The sequence below is a fragment of the Schistocerca cancellata genome, chromosome 10 (assembly GCF_023864275.1).
Source record: "Schistocerca cancellata isolate TAMUIC-IGC-003103 chromosome 10, iqSchCanc2.1, whole genome shotgun sequence".
Taxonomy (NCBI): domain Eukaryota; kingdom Metazoa; phylum Arthropoda; class Insecta; order Orthoptera; family Acrididae; genus Schistocerca; species Schistocerca cancellata.
Window position 1 is genome coordinate 4,698,077 of NC_064635.1, and position 17,726 is coordinate 4,715,802.

Here is a 17,726-nt window from a genome sequence, read left to right on the forward strand (position 1 = left end):
ACAATAACAAGCCTGACACACTGCTGAGTAATATGATCACAGTCATCATCAGTGACTGCTTGCCAGTTTTCAGGTAGCAGTCCTATGCCTCTCCTGTGGAATTTTTATGGTTTTGAGTGGAAGAAATCTGTTAGCCATTTGCTAGAGAAGATCTTCATCACGGAACACTTCTCCCTACTTGTCACTAGAGAGAGACCAAAAAAGATGATAATGAGAAGGGGCTAAGTCTGGTAAATATGGAAGTGAGGAAGTGGTTTCCAGCAAAGTTCAGCACTTGCATATGTGGTGATCCTTGCTGTATGTGGGTGTGCATTATCATAGGCTAACAAGACTGTTCCACCAGGTGTTTTGTTTTCAATAGAAACAAGGAGTCATCTTAGCTGCACATTATATGCAGCAGCCATTGTTATTTCATTGCTGGGTAACAATTCATGGTGAAGAATGAAAGTTTGGTTCCACCAAACAAACCACATGTTTTTTTTAAAGATTTTGCCTTTTTTGATGGGCTGAGCCATACACACAAAATTTTCAACAATGTTCCCAAGGAATGGCTTGTTCCTACAACAAGCCTTTTCCATCCTGCTCTGCATGTGTAGAACACAGTTTACGATCATTTGGTTGGATGATAGTGCAAATACTGGCAGAATGAAACGGGCGGTTCCTGAGGTCACTGACAGTAGAGTTCAAAAAGTAAATGGATAACCTGAATGAGTCTAGAGTGTAGTGAAGTGGTCTTAAACATATACAATGGTCCAAGGAGCGAGCCAGATCACAAACATAAATCAGTTAAGAGTCTGTTATTCTATGAAGAGTAACGAAAGGCTCCAGAGACTAGTGAGAGACTGGCTAGCTGAGCTGAGCCTCGGTATTTAGCAGTTCACTCTCGTCAGAGGGCGGCACCACCTAACGTGCTCACAGTGGCGGATGCTCCACATGTAGGCACCATCTGCAGCTGTAGACTGGAGCCCGAGTACCTCTCATGTGTTTTGCACATCAGTACTCAGGCTAGCAGCGAATTTGAATTGCTGCTGAATACTAAAAAGCCAAAAGTAATGGTCCAGCAAAGATGAGCATAAAGTAATTCACTGGCTTTTGTTAGTGTGACTTATCACATGGTACCCATGTGCCCAATTTTAGATTTTTATCCAATGAATGCAAAAGAGGAACAAAGGTTGTGTGGTGGTAGTCTGTAATTTGTGCCAATTCTGATTATGTCTGTCGAGAGCTATTGTGAAACAATTGCTGTAGGCGAATTTCATTAAAAAGAGATCTTCCAGAATGTGGTTCATCACACAACTTGAATTTTTTTCTTCTCATAAATGAGAAAACAATTTCTGTGTCATCCTTTCAGCAAATGCTTCCCTCTGGTACACACTAGCAATTCTGCTTGTAGTTGCTTCGGTGCTGCATTATTGAAACAAATCTCGGAGGTGTTCATTCTTCTCTACTTGAAATTCCTGACTGATTAGGTTTGTAATTGGCCAAATGAACTATTAACAAAATACAAGCTCATGTTTACAGCAGTCAAACTCCAAAATGAAGCAAAGCAGTTGAATATCGAAAAGCAAAGGTTTCACCATGCAGTGGTGCTACCCTCATGAAGAATAGCACAGACTTATGCATTGACCCAATAGTAGTCAGTACATTAAAAAAAAAAAAGGAGGTTCCAATACTGTGACCATCCAGGGCATATTTTTGAAATTTAGAATCTTAAAACCTCAGTTTTACACTTTTCTGAGTCAACAATCTTTTATTACCTGTAAGCAATGTCTTAAATAACTTTGGACCAAGTGCCTGTGTCAACTATACAGGCTGAATTGATCAAAACTGCAACTTCCCCCACTCAACATTCTCTTTTCAGTCGCTTGTGAAGGGTTGTTTTAAAAGTCAATAGGATTAATTTGCAGTTCTTTAGTTCATCCAGGAAAAGTAAAGTCTAGTCTCATACCAAGAGACATAGTTTTACATGGCTTCAACCACAGCAAAAGTTTTATCATGCCCCATCTCAATATCTGCAGTTCTGATGTTTATGTCAGTGGTGATGCCATTGTGAATGATCACAAATCAAACACTGGTTACTGTGTAGTTGACATTTAATTACATATATAACTTGTATATACTACATTTATAAAACTCGTTGTATGTATGTACAATGTATGTTCCGTGTCTCCTTATAAATCACTGAATCAATTTCAACCAATCTTGGTGAGGTATCACTTACTATCTGGAGCAATCACTGTGAGTGCAGGCACTACCTATCTTCCATAGTGGTGAGGGTTGAAAGGCGATAACATGTAAGAATAACTCAGGAATGCTTGGAGCAATTTCACCCAAACTTGATATTCACATGAATCATTATCTGCATAAAAATACTGTGGGAGGGATACGCCCCTGCTACCCATAGTGGTAGGGATAGGAATGAGAAGAGTTGACTTTTAAAAAGCTTTAAAGTAACTTCTTGGTATTTCATTGCTATCTTTAGTTGTTTTGGAATACTTTAAAAATATGACGTACATTTAGTCTCTTATTCATGTTTGTCAATATGTCAACCAGGTTGCAAAAATGAGCACAGCAGCATTTTCTCAGAGTTTCAGATCGAAAGATCATAAGTGTGAGATTTATGTGATTTGTGTATGCAGCAGAACATGCACACAAAAAGCTAATACCTGTATTTACTGTAAAAATATAAACTGAGGAAGTATAAGAGAGAGAGAGCAGTGATTTTTTCAGAGTTTCTACTTTTCTGTTCATTCATACTTCTGTACCCACACTAATATTATAAATATGAAAGAGTGTTTGTCTGCTACTTTTTCGTGACTAAACCATTGAATTGATTTTGATGAAATTTGGTACTGAGATATACTTTAGAAAGTGTGTAGTACAAGATGTTTGTTGATTTGAACAATATTACATGAATTAGAGAAAAATATTTACTCTCTTAAAAAGCTATTTACTCTTTGACTTTTGAAATTTATCATGTGTGTGAAAATGCTTTTATTGAATATATCTAAAAAGAAAGATGATGTAAATTACCAAATGAAAGCGTTGGTATGTTGATAGACACACACGCACACAAAATTCAAGCTTTCGCAACCCACGGTTGCTTCATCAGGAAAGATATGCCTGCTTGTGTCTGTATATGTGCGGATGGATATGTGTGTGTGTGCGAGTGTATACCTGTCCTTTTTTCCCACTAAGGTAAGTCTTTCCGCTCCCGGGATTGGAATGACTCCTTACCCTCTCCCTTAAAACCCACATCCTTTCAACTTTCCCTCTCCTTCCCTCTTTCCTGATGAAGCAACTGTGGGTTGCGAAAGCTTGAATTTTGTGTGTGTGTGTGTGTGTGTGGGGGGGGGGGGGGTGTCCATGACCTTTTGTGGGTAATGTTACAACATGCCAACTACCACCCTCCCACATTGGTATATACATTGCAATAAATGCATACATATATAAGAATATGTGCGATGAGATGCCTGAAAAACTGCCGCATCATGCATAGTGCTTAAATTTATCACTTCTGTGATACTAAATCTATATGTAATAAATTTCACTGACAGTATTCACATGTTTTGCTAAATGAACCTAAAAAATTACATTACAGTACGAAACATAGCTAAGGAGATATGACGTCACAAACACTGTGAGCTTCCACATTGTGTAAGACATCTAAATTTGTCATTTCCTTGGTACTAACTCTGTTCAGTGGGATCAGTGCTATTGACTATATGGTGAAGTCGCTGACCGGCACAACAAAAAAACTGCTAAAGAAGTAAGCTTTCAGCCAAAGACCTCTCTCTGAATTAGGAAACCTACACACACACACACACACACACACACACACACACACACACATATATATATATATATATATATATATATATATATATATATATATATATATATATATATATATATTAGTTATAATAGAAGGAAACATTCCACGAAGGAAAAATATACCTAAAAACAAAGATGATGTGACTTACCAAATGAAAGTGCTGGCAGGTCGACAGACACACAAACGAACACAAACATACACACAAAATTCAAGCTTTCGCAACAAACTGTTGCCTCATCAGGAAAGAGGGAAGGAGAGGGAAAGACGAAAGGATGTGGGTTTTGGGAGAGGGTAAGGAGTCATTCCAGTCCCGGGAGCGGAAAGACTTACCTTAGGGGGAAAAAAGGACGGGTATACACTCGCGCACACACACACATATCCATCCACACATATACAGACACAAGCAGACATATTTAAAGACAAAGAGTTTGGGCAGAGATGTCAGTCGAGGCAGAAGTGCAGAGGCAAAGATGTTGATGAATGACAGGTGAGGTATGAGTGGCGGAAATTTGAGATTAGCGGAGATTGAGGCCTGGTGGATAACGAGAAGAGAGGATATATTGAAGAGCAAGTTCCCATCTCCAGAGTTCGGATAGGTTGGTGTTAGTAGGAAGTATCCAGATAACCCGGACGGTGTAACACTGCGCCAAGATGTGCTGGTCGTGCACCAAGGCATGTTTAGCCACAGGGTGATCCTCATTACCAACAAATCCCTATGAAATCCCCAAACCACCTTCCTACCCTCTGGCTCCTACCCTTGTAACCGCCCCCGGTGTAAAACCTGTCCCATGCACCCTCCCACCACCACCTACTCCAGTCCTGTAACCCGGAAGGTGTACACAATCAAAGGCAGAGCCACGTGTGAAAGCACCCACGTGATCTACCAACTGACCTGCCTACACTGTGATGCATTCTATGCGGGAATGACCAGCAACAAACTGTCCATTCGCATGAATGGACACAGGCAGACAGTGTTTGTTGGTAATGAGGATCACCCTGTGGCTAAACATGCCTTGGTGCACGACCAGCACATCTTGGCGCAGTGTTACACCGTCCGGGTTATCTGGATACTTCCTACTAACACCAACCTATCCGAACTCCGGAAATGGGAACTTGCTCTTCAATATATCCTCTCTTCCCGTTATCCACCAGGCCTCAATCTCCGCTAATCTCAAATTTCCGCCACTCATACCTCACCTGTCATTCATCAACATCTTTGCCTCTTCACTTCTGCCTCGACTGACATCTGTGCCCAAACTCTTTGTCTTTAAATATGTCTGCTTGTGTCTGTATATGTGTGGATGGATATGTGTGTGTGTGCGAGTGTATACCCATCCTTTTTTCCCCCTAAGGTAAGTCTTTCCGCTCCCGGGACTGGAATGACTCCTTACCCTCTCCCAAAACCCACATCCTTTCGTCTTTCCCTCTCCTTCCCTCTTTCCTGATGAGTTTACCTCTTTAGCAGCTTTTTTGTTGTGCCTGTCAGTGACTCAGCATCTCCACTATATGGCGAGTAGCAATCTATCCTTTTCATAATACTGAGATATTGATTTTATTTTACTTTCAATTTTTAGACAGTTTCTACAATTTGTAATTTATTTATTAAAGCTGTGCAGAAATAATTGCAGAAAGGCATTTTAGAGGGGGCAGCTTTGGCAGTTCTTATAGGAATGCAAGGTCACCTTGGTGCAGCTCTGATAAGGAGCAGCAATGATGACAAATATTGGACACTGGCCAAACAACATTTCACGTGTTTCTGACATACAAAAAAAATTAAAAGCAAGACTTTCAGCCAAGAAGTGAACATAGATTTCCTTACTTGTCATGGATCCTGTCCAACATTCCATTGCCAGATTAGGAGAAGGTAGTTGTGAATATAAGACACCAGATGTACTATTTGAGTAATTGAGTGTCTCTGAATGCACACACCATCTCTCTGGGAAGACAGGATGCATTTATAGCAAATAAATCTCATATATGAATACACTGCAACCAGACAAGGAAACACATTAAGCTTGCAAACAGTGTACCATTCTGACAGGTGTGTGGGTATCCTTTTCAATGGGATGTTTGCACAGGATAAAATGTGGCAACTTATTCTTCTGTCATCATCTCTCAGCAGAAAAGAACACAGGAATATTCCTGCAGCAGGTCACAGCTAATAAGTACTTTGAGTAAGACAATGCAGTGGAGTTGTGTCATAACAGTTTGAGGGTGGATGTGTGGCCACCTGGTGACCTGACCTCCATCCTGTTGAACATGGCTGGGATGTTAACATACTGGAAGAGTCAGCTCTAACCAAGCTCTGAGGATTGTGGGCAACAGCTGAGCACTTTGAACAACAGAATAATGATGGCTCTCCAAAGCTGGAGTATGTGCCATATGGATCATCATGATGAAGGGCGGCACAAACACCTTATCCACTCATTCACACATCTTATTTTGTAAACACCTTAATGAAGCAGCCACTGTAGCCTATTTCTGTTAAGTGTACTAACAACCAATTATGATGTTTAGGTTATATTAGAGGCACTTTTGTTCCATAGACCCATAGCAAGAAATCCTCAGGAAACAAAAATATACAACGTGTATTTCAAAGATAAATAGACATATAGATGGATATGATAATGTACATTCCACAATCCCAAGTGAAATGATACACAAGGATGTGGAATAAGTAAAAAAACTTAAACCAATTTGCAATTAAAAAGTAATAACAGAGCATGTAAATGTATAATACACTGTGACTCAAACAATTGTTTACAATAATTATTGACATTTATAACATTACTACAATGAAGATGTACAGAAGACAGATTTTATGTAATGCTCTTGTTGTTTGATATCCATACATATTATAAAAATGGATCTATCTGTTGCATTTCTCCTCCTAAGCCACTGGACTGATTTCAACTAAACTTGGTACACATATCCCTTACTGTCTGGCAATAATTACAGTGGAGGTAAGAATGACTTACCCATTGTCATTCAAGAGATATATAATAAACACTGAGATACATGAAAAAATGCCACCTCATGCTTGAAGTTTTAATGCATTTATTCTTTACCACTGAGACACTCCAACAATCATGTCAGCTTAAAAAAATCACTGACACCTGGTTGCACTTTTGACAGCTTTCTTTTGCTCGGCACAAACAGCTATAGGCAAAAATAATAGCCATCTATAGAGCTATGAAGAGGGATTGCCACAGAGGCTGTGTTCAAACATTTCTACATTATGCATATTTCTTTGTATGATTGTTTCATAATTTCAAAGTGTCTTTTTGTTTTTGTTACTAATAGAGAACTGGTAAAATGAATACCCAGGCAATGCTGGTTTGTGAGGTAGTAATTAATGATACACACACATCAGACACTTCCACTAAGAAATTTGTCAGTGGAGTAGATGGGTTTGCCCATGAATAAATCCTTTAAGCTCCTCTCAAACTGAACTTTATTAGCTGTTAAACTTTTTATGGCTGCTGATGAATGATTAAAAATAAGTGTTCTTCAACTATGGACACCTTTCTGGGTCAAAGTAACTGACTTTAGGTCTTTGAGAAGTTCATTCATATTCTACTACTGATATCATGAAGTGAGGTGTTGGTCTGAAAAAGAGATATATAATTTATGACAAATTTCATTAAGGAATAAAAGCATTGGGGAAGAGTACCACTATCCCTAGCTTCCTAAACAGGCTTCTGCAGACAGTTCTCGAGTTGACACCATAAATAATTTGTATTACACGTGTTTGGTCTCAGAAAACTTTCACCAGGTTCGATGAGTTACTGGACATTGGTTTCAGTACATTGCGTACTAAAGAACAGATTTTATTTGCTCCTTATAAATTATTAGTTGTGCATAAATTATTAATTAATAGCAGGGGCTATAATTGAGAGTTGAATATATATGCCTTTCCAAGAATTATACTTTGATTATAATTTTACTTTGTATGTCCTTGCTTCTAGGAAAACAAACTTAACTGATTATGCCACTGAAATGAAGGTTAGCAGCTGTGTTGTAATTGACAGGATGAGTCATTTTGACAGTTTGCTTTTACTGATACTTGACCTTAAGCAGTTTTTGAGATGTTTAATTTACTGAAAATGTGTTTTCAAAATGCTGCAGTTACTGGCAACTGAAACTTAGTAGCAGGAAAAGAACTGGTGGGGTAGGGAGCACTTTCTTTGCCTGCTTCATGCACCATCACGTGTCTCTTGAGTCCTCAGTTGGCAGAAATCAGTAAAAATCACAAGCCTTCAGTTAAAGAGCATTAATTGCTTCAGCATCTGCTCACCAACATTTCTGCTCCTACAACACCATAGTGAAATAGCTGCAGAAACCTCATTTTTGAATATGAGTGAGGTGTTTAGCTGGCAACTGTGTGAACCAAGTGCACTGTTGCCACATACGCTATTTTAATGATAGAATTATGGGTGCCACCAATAGCCCAAAAGACAATCTAATGAAAAGAAAGGAATAATTGGAGAGAAGAAGTACTTGGTTTGCTTCCACAAAGACTTCCTAAACAAGCAATGGATTATAAACCATGGGGTAAGAGGAGTTCAGGAACACTGAGGAAGAGATGATAAGACCAGAACAGGCCTTAGACCTAACTCTGGAGTGGCAGAAGAAGTAGTAGAAGAAGAGATGATAGAAGTCTGTTCGGTAGTAGTTTTTATAATGCTACTTGGAGAAAAATGACACTGTGAAACCCCGTACATTTACATTCACAGACCTGTGGAAAAGCTCCTTTTTTGTGAAGAAAAAATAGGAACATGAGGGGTAGGAGAAATCTCATATCTCTCCCGGTTAATAGTTAAACAATCTTCCTCTGTTGTTTTATTCTTGTCAGTCAGTTTTTGCACCCTCTCTGAGGCTGCACCTGTGCCTGGACCTAACTTTCCGTGCCTTGGTTTCAGCCCTGCCCCTGATGTAATATCAGTCTCACTTTTTTCCAAACACCTCTCACCACTTAACTAATAACTGTTAGGTCCATAGTCCAATTATTACTAGCTGTGCATCTGAAGCAGCTGTTCTAAAAGATGCAGTTCTCAGAATGATGTTTCAATATTCTTTTCTTAGATCCGTCAGAGATTTTTGTAACATTGAGCAATAGCACACTACTGAGGCAGCAAAAAGTTATGATGTGATTTTATAGCACCCAGAGATTCAGTTATTCATTCATTCATCACGCGCAGTAGATCCCATCAAACAGCAGAATCTACAGGGATAGGGTATAAGACAAAGTACTGATTAACAAACAAAAAGGAGCACATAAAAATTTAATTTGTAGACTGTATTAAGTTTGAACTATCCCTTTCTGCATTATACTCTTTGTGCTAATAGTGGCTACAGGTAACGTTCTGCATTACAAGAAAAGCCCTACCTAGTGTAAAGGGTGTTTGTGTGCCCTGGTGGAGGATGATAAATCACATTGAGTCAGAAGCCACACAGAGGTAGCAGAATCCCTTCATTAATTTATTATAAGCTCAAGCCCTCATTTGTTGGCAGCTGAAAGGTGCTTTTCAACCCTCACACTCCGTGGCAGTGTGACATTTGCCATTGCCATGGTCTGTGTGGCCCCAGTGTGGTGCAGCCTTGCAGTACAGACTGTCCCACCCAATGTTGTTACACTGTTAGTAAGGTGACCACGTCCTGCTATTCGTGGCAGGTGACGGGTGCAGACATCCAGGGAAGAAACCTCGGACCGGTAAATGGCTGGCAATGATTGACACTGGTGAGCATCCTGGTGGCTGTCAGGGCCTCAGTTCAACCCTTGGTTCATAAGGCAGTATCTTAACCCTTTTGGCAAACAGTCCTGTCAGAATGGCATGAGAGCAACAGTGACTTCATTGCAGAGAATGGTACAGTGGTGGGTGCGGACTCAGTGATTCACTACTTCAACACGTGCCCAGCCTGTCCAGAGTTCTGATATTAATTTGCACGAAAATGGGTTTGTTGTGGTGTTGCAGCTGCAAAAATCATGTATGCAGCATGCCATAGTATCCCTGCTTATGTTAATAGTTAAGCTACTGACCAGCAGTCAGATGATAACACCGAATGATTGCCGCGGTGCCGTGCCGGTTCAGTGTGCTGCCGTAAGTGGTCCACTACCCTATGGTGTGGCAGGCCGTCTTATTGACAGCTCAGCATTTATCTTATTACAGTGGTATTTTCCAAAGAAAATAGTTGCCATACCTATGTATACATTATTACAGGCTGTATATGGCGCACTACTGCCTGTTATTCTTCTTCACAATCAACACCCCTACTTCCCTTATAGCAAGTTGTTGAAATAGTGGAAAGAGCGACCAATGTTTTAATTTCTTTTCAGTTGGTTGTGTTTTTGAATTTGCTGTATATCAGATAGGAGCTTGATGAATACTTCCGCAACACAGTACATAACTCCTTTCTTAACCCTAGCTAGGACAGCAAATTCTACACAAAAATTGATAACTTTGTGTCTTGTAATTGTGCAAATCATAGGGCAGATGGAATTTATTTTTGGTATCAACAAAAATCTTCCCCCATGAACCATGGACCTTGCCGTTGGTGGGGAGGCTTGCGTGCCTCAGCTATACAGATAGCTGTACCGTAGGTGCAACCACAACGGAGGGGTATCTGTTGAGAGGCCAGACAAACATGTGGTTCCTGAAGAGGGGCAGCAGCCTTTTCAGTAGTTGCAAGGGCAACAGTCTGGATGATTGACTGATCTGGCCTTGTAACAATAACCAAAACGGCCTTGCTGTGCTGGTACTGCGAACGGCTGAAAGCAAGGGGAAACTACGGCCGTAATTTTTCCCGAGGGCATGCAGCTTTACTGTATGATTAAATGATGGCGTCCTCTTGGGTAAAATAATCCGGAGGTAAAATAGTCCCCTATTCGGATCTCCAGGCGGGGACTACTCAAGAGGATGTAGTTATCAGGAGAAAGAAAACTGGCGTTCTACGGATCGGAGCGTGGAATGTCAGGTCCCTTAATCGGGCAGGTAGGTTAGAAAATTTGAAAAGGAAAATGGATAGGTTAAAGTTAGATATAGTGGGAATTAGTGAAGTTTGGTGGCAGGAGGAACAAGACTTCTGGTCAGGTGACTACAGAGTTATAAACACAAAGTCAAATAGGGGTAATGCAGGAGTAGGTTTAATAATGAATAGGAAAATAGGAACGTGGGTAAGCTACTACAAACAGCTTAGTGAACACATTATTGTGGCCAACATAGATACGAAGCCCACACCTACTACAGTAGTACAAGTTTATATGCCAACTAGCTCTGCAGATGACGAAGAAATTGAAGAAATGTATGATGAAATAAAAGAAATTATTCAGGTAGTGAAGGGAGACGAAAATTTAATAGTCATGGGTGACTGGAATTCGAGTGTAGGAAAAGGGAGAGAAGGAAACGTAGTAGGTGAATATGGATTGGGGCTAAGAAATGAAAGAGGAAGCCGCCTGGTAGAATTTTGCACAGAGCACAACTTAATCATAGCTAACACTTGGTTTAAGAATCATGATAGAAGGTTGTATACATGGAAGAACCCTGGAGATACTAAAAGGTATCAGACAGATTATATAATGGTAAGACAGAGATTTAGGAACCAGGTTTTAAATTGTAAGACATTTCCAGGGGCAGATGTGGACTCTGACCACAATCTATTGGTTATGACCTGTAGATTAAAACTGAATAAACTGCAAAAAAGTGGGAATTTAAGGAGATGGGACCTGGATAAACTGAAAGAACCAGAGGTTGTACAGAGTTTCAGGGAGAGCATAAGGGAACAACTGACAGGAATGGGGGAAAGAAATACAGTAGAAGAAGAATGGGTAGCTTTGAGGGATGAAGTAGTGAAGGCAGCAGAGGATCAAGTAGGTAAAAAGATGAGGGCTAGTAGAAATCCTTGGGTAACAGAAGAAATATTGAATTTAATTGATGAAAGGAGAAAATATAAAAATGCAGTAAATGAAGCAGGCAAAACGGAATACAAATGTCTCAAAAATGAGATTGACAGGAAGTGCAAAATGGCTAAGCAGGGATGGCTAGAGGACAAATGTAAGGATGTAGAGGCTTATCTCACTAGGGGTAAGATAGATACTGCCTACAGGAAAATTAAAGAGACCTTTGGAGATAAGAGAACCACTTGCATGAACATCAAGAGCTCAGATGGAAACCCAGTTCTAACCAAGGAAGGGAAAGCAGAAAGGTGGAAGGAGTATAATAGAGGGTCTATACAAGGGCGATGTACTTGAGGACAATATTATGGAAATGGAACAGGATGTAGATGAAGATGAAATGGGAGATATGATACTGCGTGAAGAGTTTGACAGAGCACTGAAAGACCTGAGTCGAAACAAGGCCCCCGGAGTAGACAACATTCCATTGGAACTACTGACGGCCTGACAGTCCTGACAAAACTCTACCATCTGGTGAGCAAGATGTATGAAACAGGCGAAATACCCTCAGACTTCAAGAAGAATATAATAATTCCAGTCCCAAAGAAAGCAGGTGTTGACAGATGTGAGAATTACCGAACAATCAGTTTAATAAGCCACAGCTGCAAAATACTAACATGAATTCTTTACAGACGAATGGAAAAACTAGTAGAAGCCAACCTCTGGGAAGATCAGTTTGGATTCCGTAGAGATACTGGAACACGTGAGGCAATACTGACCTTACGACTTATCTTAGAAGAAAGATTAAGGAAATGCAAACCTACATTTCTAGCATTTGTAGACTTAGAGAAAGCTTTTGACAATGTTGACTGGAATACTCTCTTTCAAATTCTAAAGGTGGCAGGGGTAAAATACAGGGAGCGAAAGGCTATTTACAATCTGTACAGAAACCAGATGGCAGTTATAAGAGTTGAGGGACATGAAAGGGAAGCAGTGGTTGGGAAGGGAGTAAGACAGGGCTGTAGCCTCTCCCCGATGTTATTCAATCTGTATATTGAGCAAGCAGTAAAGGAAACAAAAGAAAAATTCGGAGTAGGTATTAAAATCCATGGAGAAGAAATAAAAACTTTGAGGTTCGCCGATGACATTGTAATTCTGTCAGAGACAGCAAAGGACTTGGAAGAGCAGTTGAACGGAATGGATGGTGTCTTGAAGGGAGGATATAAGATGAACATCAACAAAAGCAAAACGAGGATAATGGAATGTAGTCGAATTAAGTCGGGTGATGTTGAGGGTATTAGATTAGGAAATGAGACACTTAAAGTAGTAAAGGAGTTTAGCTATTTAGGGAGTAAAATAACTGATGATGGTCGAAGTAGAAAGGATATAAAATGTAGACTGGCAATTGGAAGGAAAGTGTTTCTGAAGAAGAGAAATTTGTTAACATCGAGTATAGATTTAAGTGTCAGGAAGTCATTTCTGAAAGTATTTGTATGGAGTGTAGCATTGTATGGAAGTGAAACATGGACGGTAAATAGTTTGGACAAGAAGAGAATAGAAGCTTTCGAAATGTGGTGCTACAGAAGAATGCTGAAGATTAGATGGGTAGATCACATAACTAATGAGGAGGTAATGAATAGGATTGGGGAGAAGAGGAGTTTGTGGCACAACTTGACCAGAAGAAGGGATCGGTTGGTAGGACATGTTCTGAGGCATCAAGGGATCACCAATTTAGTATTGGAGGGCAGCGTGGAGGGTAAAAATCGTAGGGGGAGACCAAGATACGAATACACTAAGCAGATTCAGAAGGATGTAGATTGCAGTAGGTACTGGGAGATGAAGAAGCTTGCACAGGATAGAGTAGCATGGAGAGCTGCATCAAACCAGTCTCAGGACTGAAGACCACAACAACAACAACAACAACAACAACTCCATGTCTGATCTTGTCTTAAATCATTATCTTTGCACTTCAGCAACTCATGACTGGAGATGTATGCACAATAATATCAAAGCAGTCATTTTGTCAGTCTCTCCCTGTTTTCCACTCATTTGTGGCTATAGAGGAAACTGTTTGTAAGTTTATAATTTCTCTGAAAAGTCTGTAAGGCACACCTCACTGGTCTGTGTTTGGCTGATCCTTTAAATAATTTCAGTTATTAATATTAATCTTGTCCTCAGTAATTTATTTTTGTCTGAGTGCATTACTTCATAGCTCAAGCCTACAATCCCTTTTTCAGAATAGAAATTTCTCTGATACATTTTTATTGATCCAAACAGATATTATCATATCGTGTAGATCAGTCAGCCATGGTGTGGAATGGGGTCCCAAAATCTTGCTCCTCAACTTTGTGATGTTTTATTTTACTGTTTGCAGACTTGGCTGACACCATGGGGTTATGTGTTTAACTGCCAGCATGGACCGACTGAATGTCAAGGAAACAAGATCCATGCATGTGCAGCTGTGATAGTTCAGGACAAAGAGCAGCAGCTTAGGTTTGTGGAGTGTATGATCAGAAATGACACAGTCCCAGAGCCAGCTGGACAAGAAGTGAGTCAATACAAAGATCTTAAAACTTCTGGAGGTTGATGTTATGCCTAAAAAGAAGTCACTTTCTGAATCAATAATATTATGAAAAGGAAAGTTGCTACTCACCATATAGCGGGGATGCTGAGTCGCAGATAGGCACAACATAAAGACTGTCACAAAAGGGGCAGTCTTTTTTTTTGCGCCTGTCTGCAACTCAGAATTGCAGCTATATGGTGAGTAGCAACTATCCTTTTCATAATATTGTCACATTCCACTCGACAGTACTACACATTTTACCTCCTGAAGGACATTATCACTATGACATAAGTTCTGTCTCATATATTATTAGTTTTATGCAACTGAATTTCCCTATGATACAGAATGTGATAATATACTTTAAATGATCAGTGCATAGTATTATTGTGACTTCTGAAATTTTCCTGGCGTATTTCTTCTTCTAATAATTTCCGGGTATGCAGCCGGATCCCGTTGACATTCTGCCACGATATTTCGGCCCAGAGACATCCGGCCATCATCAGGTGAGTACACAACTACTGAAGAGCCCAGGTGCAGCTGCGGTATTTATGCCGAATCTCGCGCATGTGAAATGTACTGGCATCCTACAGCGCATGCATCAGGTGTTGACATGCGCAGCATAGCCGAGTTGTACGTGCTGCCCTCGGTGGTGAAAATAAAGGTTCATCTAGTCATTGAGTATCGAATGACACTGTCGATTCCACTGTGATTGTATAATTTTAATAACAGGATTCCAATTTTTACCCAGCTGAAAGCCGCTGTCACGATTTATAAGATTATTGGCAAGACGTATTTCCACTGATTCCTTACATCTTATTGGTAACTTATTCAGTGCAGAAATGATGGCCTTGTTTGAACATATACTCTCCTCAACGTACTTTTTATTCAATGACGAATTCTTTGAACAAACAGACAGCGTCGCCATGGGGAGCCCTTTGTCGCCTGTGGTAGCTAATCTCTTTATGGAGGACTTTGAGGAGAAAGCGCTTGAGACTGGTACGTAGATGATACTTTTGCTGTATGGCCTCATGGCAGACAGAACTGGAGAAATTCCTTCATCACTTAAACTCATTACATGAGAACATAAAATTTACGATGGAGATTGAAAAAGAGGGCACTTTACCATTTCTAGACGTGCTAGTACGCCGTAAAAATGATGGGTCATTAGGACACTCTGTGTACAGGAAACCGACTCACACAGATCTGTATCTCCAGGCGCCATGCGCAACTATCATAATAAGAAGCAACACACTGAGGACGCAGATGACAACTTTAAATCAACTGCGTTCCTTCCATACACCGGGAATGTGTCGTTGAAAATAGGCCGATTACTGAAGAAAAATAAAATCAAGGTTATCTTTCGTCCACCAGCAAAGAAGCAGGCCCTGGTTGGATCCGTAAAAGATGATTTATGACTGAAGAAAGCAGGCATCTACAAAATTCCCTGTGAATGTGTCTCTGCATATATTGGCCAGACGACAAGAACTGTCCGTGAACGATGTATAGAACATGAAAAATACACCCGTCTGCAGCAACCGTCAAAATTGGCAGTAGCAGAGCACTGTATTTCACTGGGACATTCAATGGAATACAATGGAACAAAAATTTTATCCCCAGTTTCCGGTTTTTGGGATTCCGTAATCAAGGAATCAGTGGAAATACGTCTTGCCAATAATCTTATAAATCGTGACAACGGCTTTCAGCTGGGTAAAAATTGGAATCCTGTTATTAAAATTATACAAACACAGTGGAATCGACAGTCTCATTCGATACTCAATGACTAGATGAACCTTTATTTTCACCACCGAGGGCAGCACGTACAACTCGGCTATGCTGCGCATGTCAACACCTGATGCATGCGCTGTAGGATGCCAGTACATTTCACATGCGCGAGATTCAGCATAAATACCGCGGCTGCACCTGGGCTCTTCAGTAGTTGTGTACTCACCTGATGATGGCCGGACGTCTCTGGGCCGAAATATCGTGGCAGAATGTCGACGGGATCCGGCTGCATACGTGGAAATTTATAGAAGTACATAGTATTATTGTTGAAAAGCAGTTTAACTTGTTACCCAGTTGAGTCGCAAGGAAATTGTTAAATTCATGTTTCATTCAGGACATTAATGTCTACTTCTGGTGCTTTTTCTGTTTGCTTGAAATTGCATGATATGTTTTTATGAGGTTAAGACTTAAACTGTTTACCGAGTGAGGTGGCGCAGTGGTTAGACACTGGACTCGCATTCGGAAGGACGACGGTTCAATCCCGCGTCCGGCCATCCTGATTTAGGTTTTCCGTGATTTCCCTAAATCACTCCAGGCAAATGCCGGGATGGTTCCTCTGAAAGGGCACGGCCGACTTCCTTCCCCATCCTTCCCTAATCCGATGAGACCGATGACCACGCTGTCTGGTCTCTTTCCCCAAACCAACCAACCAACCAACTTAAACTGTTTGCTATATAGCAGTCATATATGTGTTCAGGTTACATTTGGATTGTGTTATGTATGGTTGTTTTGATCCTCAATTAGTGTACTTGTCATCAGCAAGTATCACAGTTTTTGAACAGTATGTTAAAGTGATTGTATGTCATTTGTGTAGGTTGGGAACAGGGGGAGAGCCAGTATCAAACCTTGTGGAATTACATATCCTGAGTTTTTTAACTCATTGTAGTGTGCTGTCAGTGTGGTATTTCACTTACTGTTCTGTTCCATCCTGAATCCATACAAGAGGAATCCCAGTAATGCAATATCATTTTAGATACACAAGTAGTCTTTGATAACATCCAAAATACACTCCTGCAAATTGAAATAAGAACACCGTGAATTCATTGTCCCAGGAAGGGGAAACTTTATTGACACATTCCTGGGGTCAGATACATCACATGATCACACTGACAGAACCACAGGCACATAGACACAGGCAACAGAGCATGCACAATGTCGGCACTAGTACAGTGTATATCCACCTTTCGCAGCAATGCAGGCTGCTATTCTCCCATGGAGACGATCGTAGAGATGCTGGATGTAGTCCTGTGGAACGGCTTGCCATGCCATTTCCACCTGGCACCTCAGTTGGACCAGCGTTCGTGCTGGACGTGCAGACCGCGTGAGACGACGCTTCATCCAGTCCCAAACATGCTCAATGGGGGACAGATCCGGAGATCTTGCTGGCCAGGGTAGTTGACTTAAACCTTCTAGAGCACGTTGGGTGGCACGGGATACATGCGGACGTGCATTGTCCTGTTGGAACAGCAAGTTCCCTTGCCGGTCTAGGAATGGTAGAACGATGGGTTCGATGACGGTTTGGATGTACCGTGCACTATTCAGTGTCCCCTCGACGATCACCAGTGGTGTACGGCCAGTGTAGGAGATCGCTCCCCACACCATGATGCCGGGTGTTGGCCCTGTGTGCCTCGGTCGTATGCAGTCCTGATTATGGC

General features: G+C 40.8%; 1 protein-coding gene across 2 annotated transcripts in view; it reads left to right on the forward strand.

Moving 5' to 3' along the window:
* LOC126106481 (gamma-interferon-inducible lysosomal thiol reductase-like) overlaps positions 1-17,726 on the forward strand; it is a 104,422-nt gene that overhangs the window by 47,329 nt on the left and 39,367 nt on the right. For both annotated transcript variants that reach the window (XM_049912780.1, XM_049912781.1), the window contains exon 3: positions 14,101-14,274. In XM_049912780.1, coding sequence (XP_049768737.1) covers positions 14,101-14,274 — 174 coding nt within the window. The remainder of the gene's footprint in view (positions 1-14,100; positions 14,275-17,726) is intronic.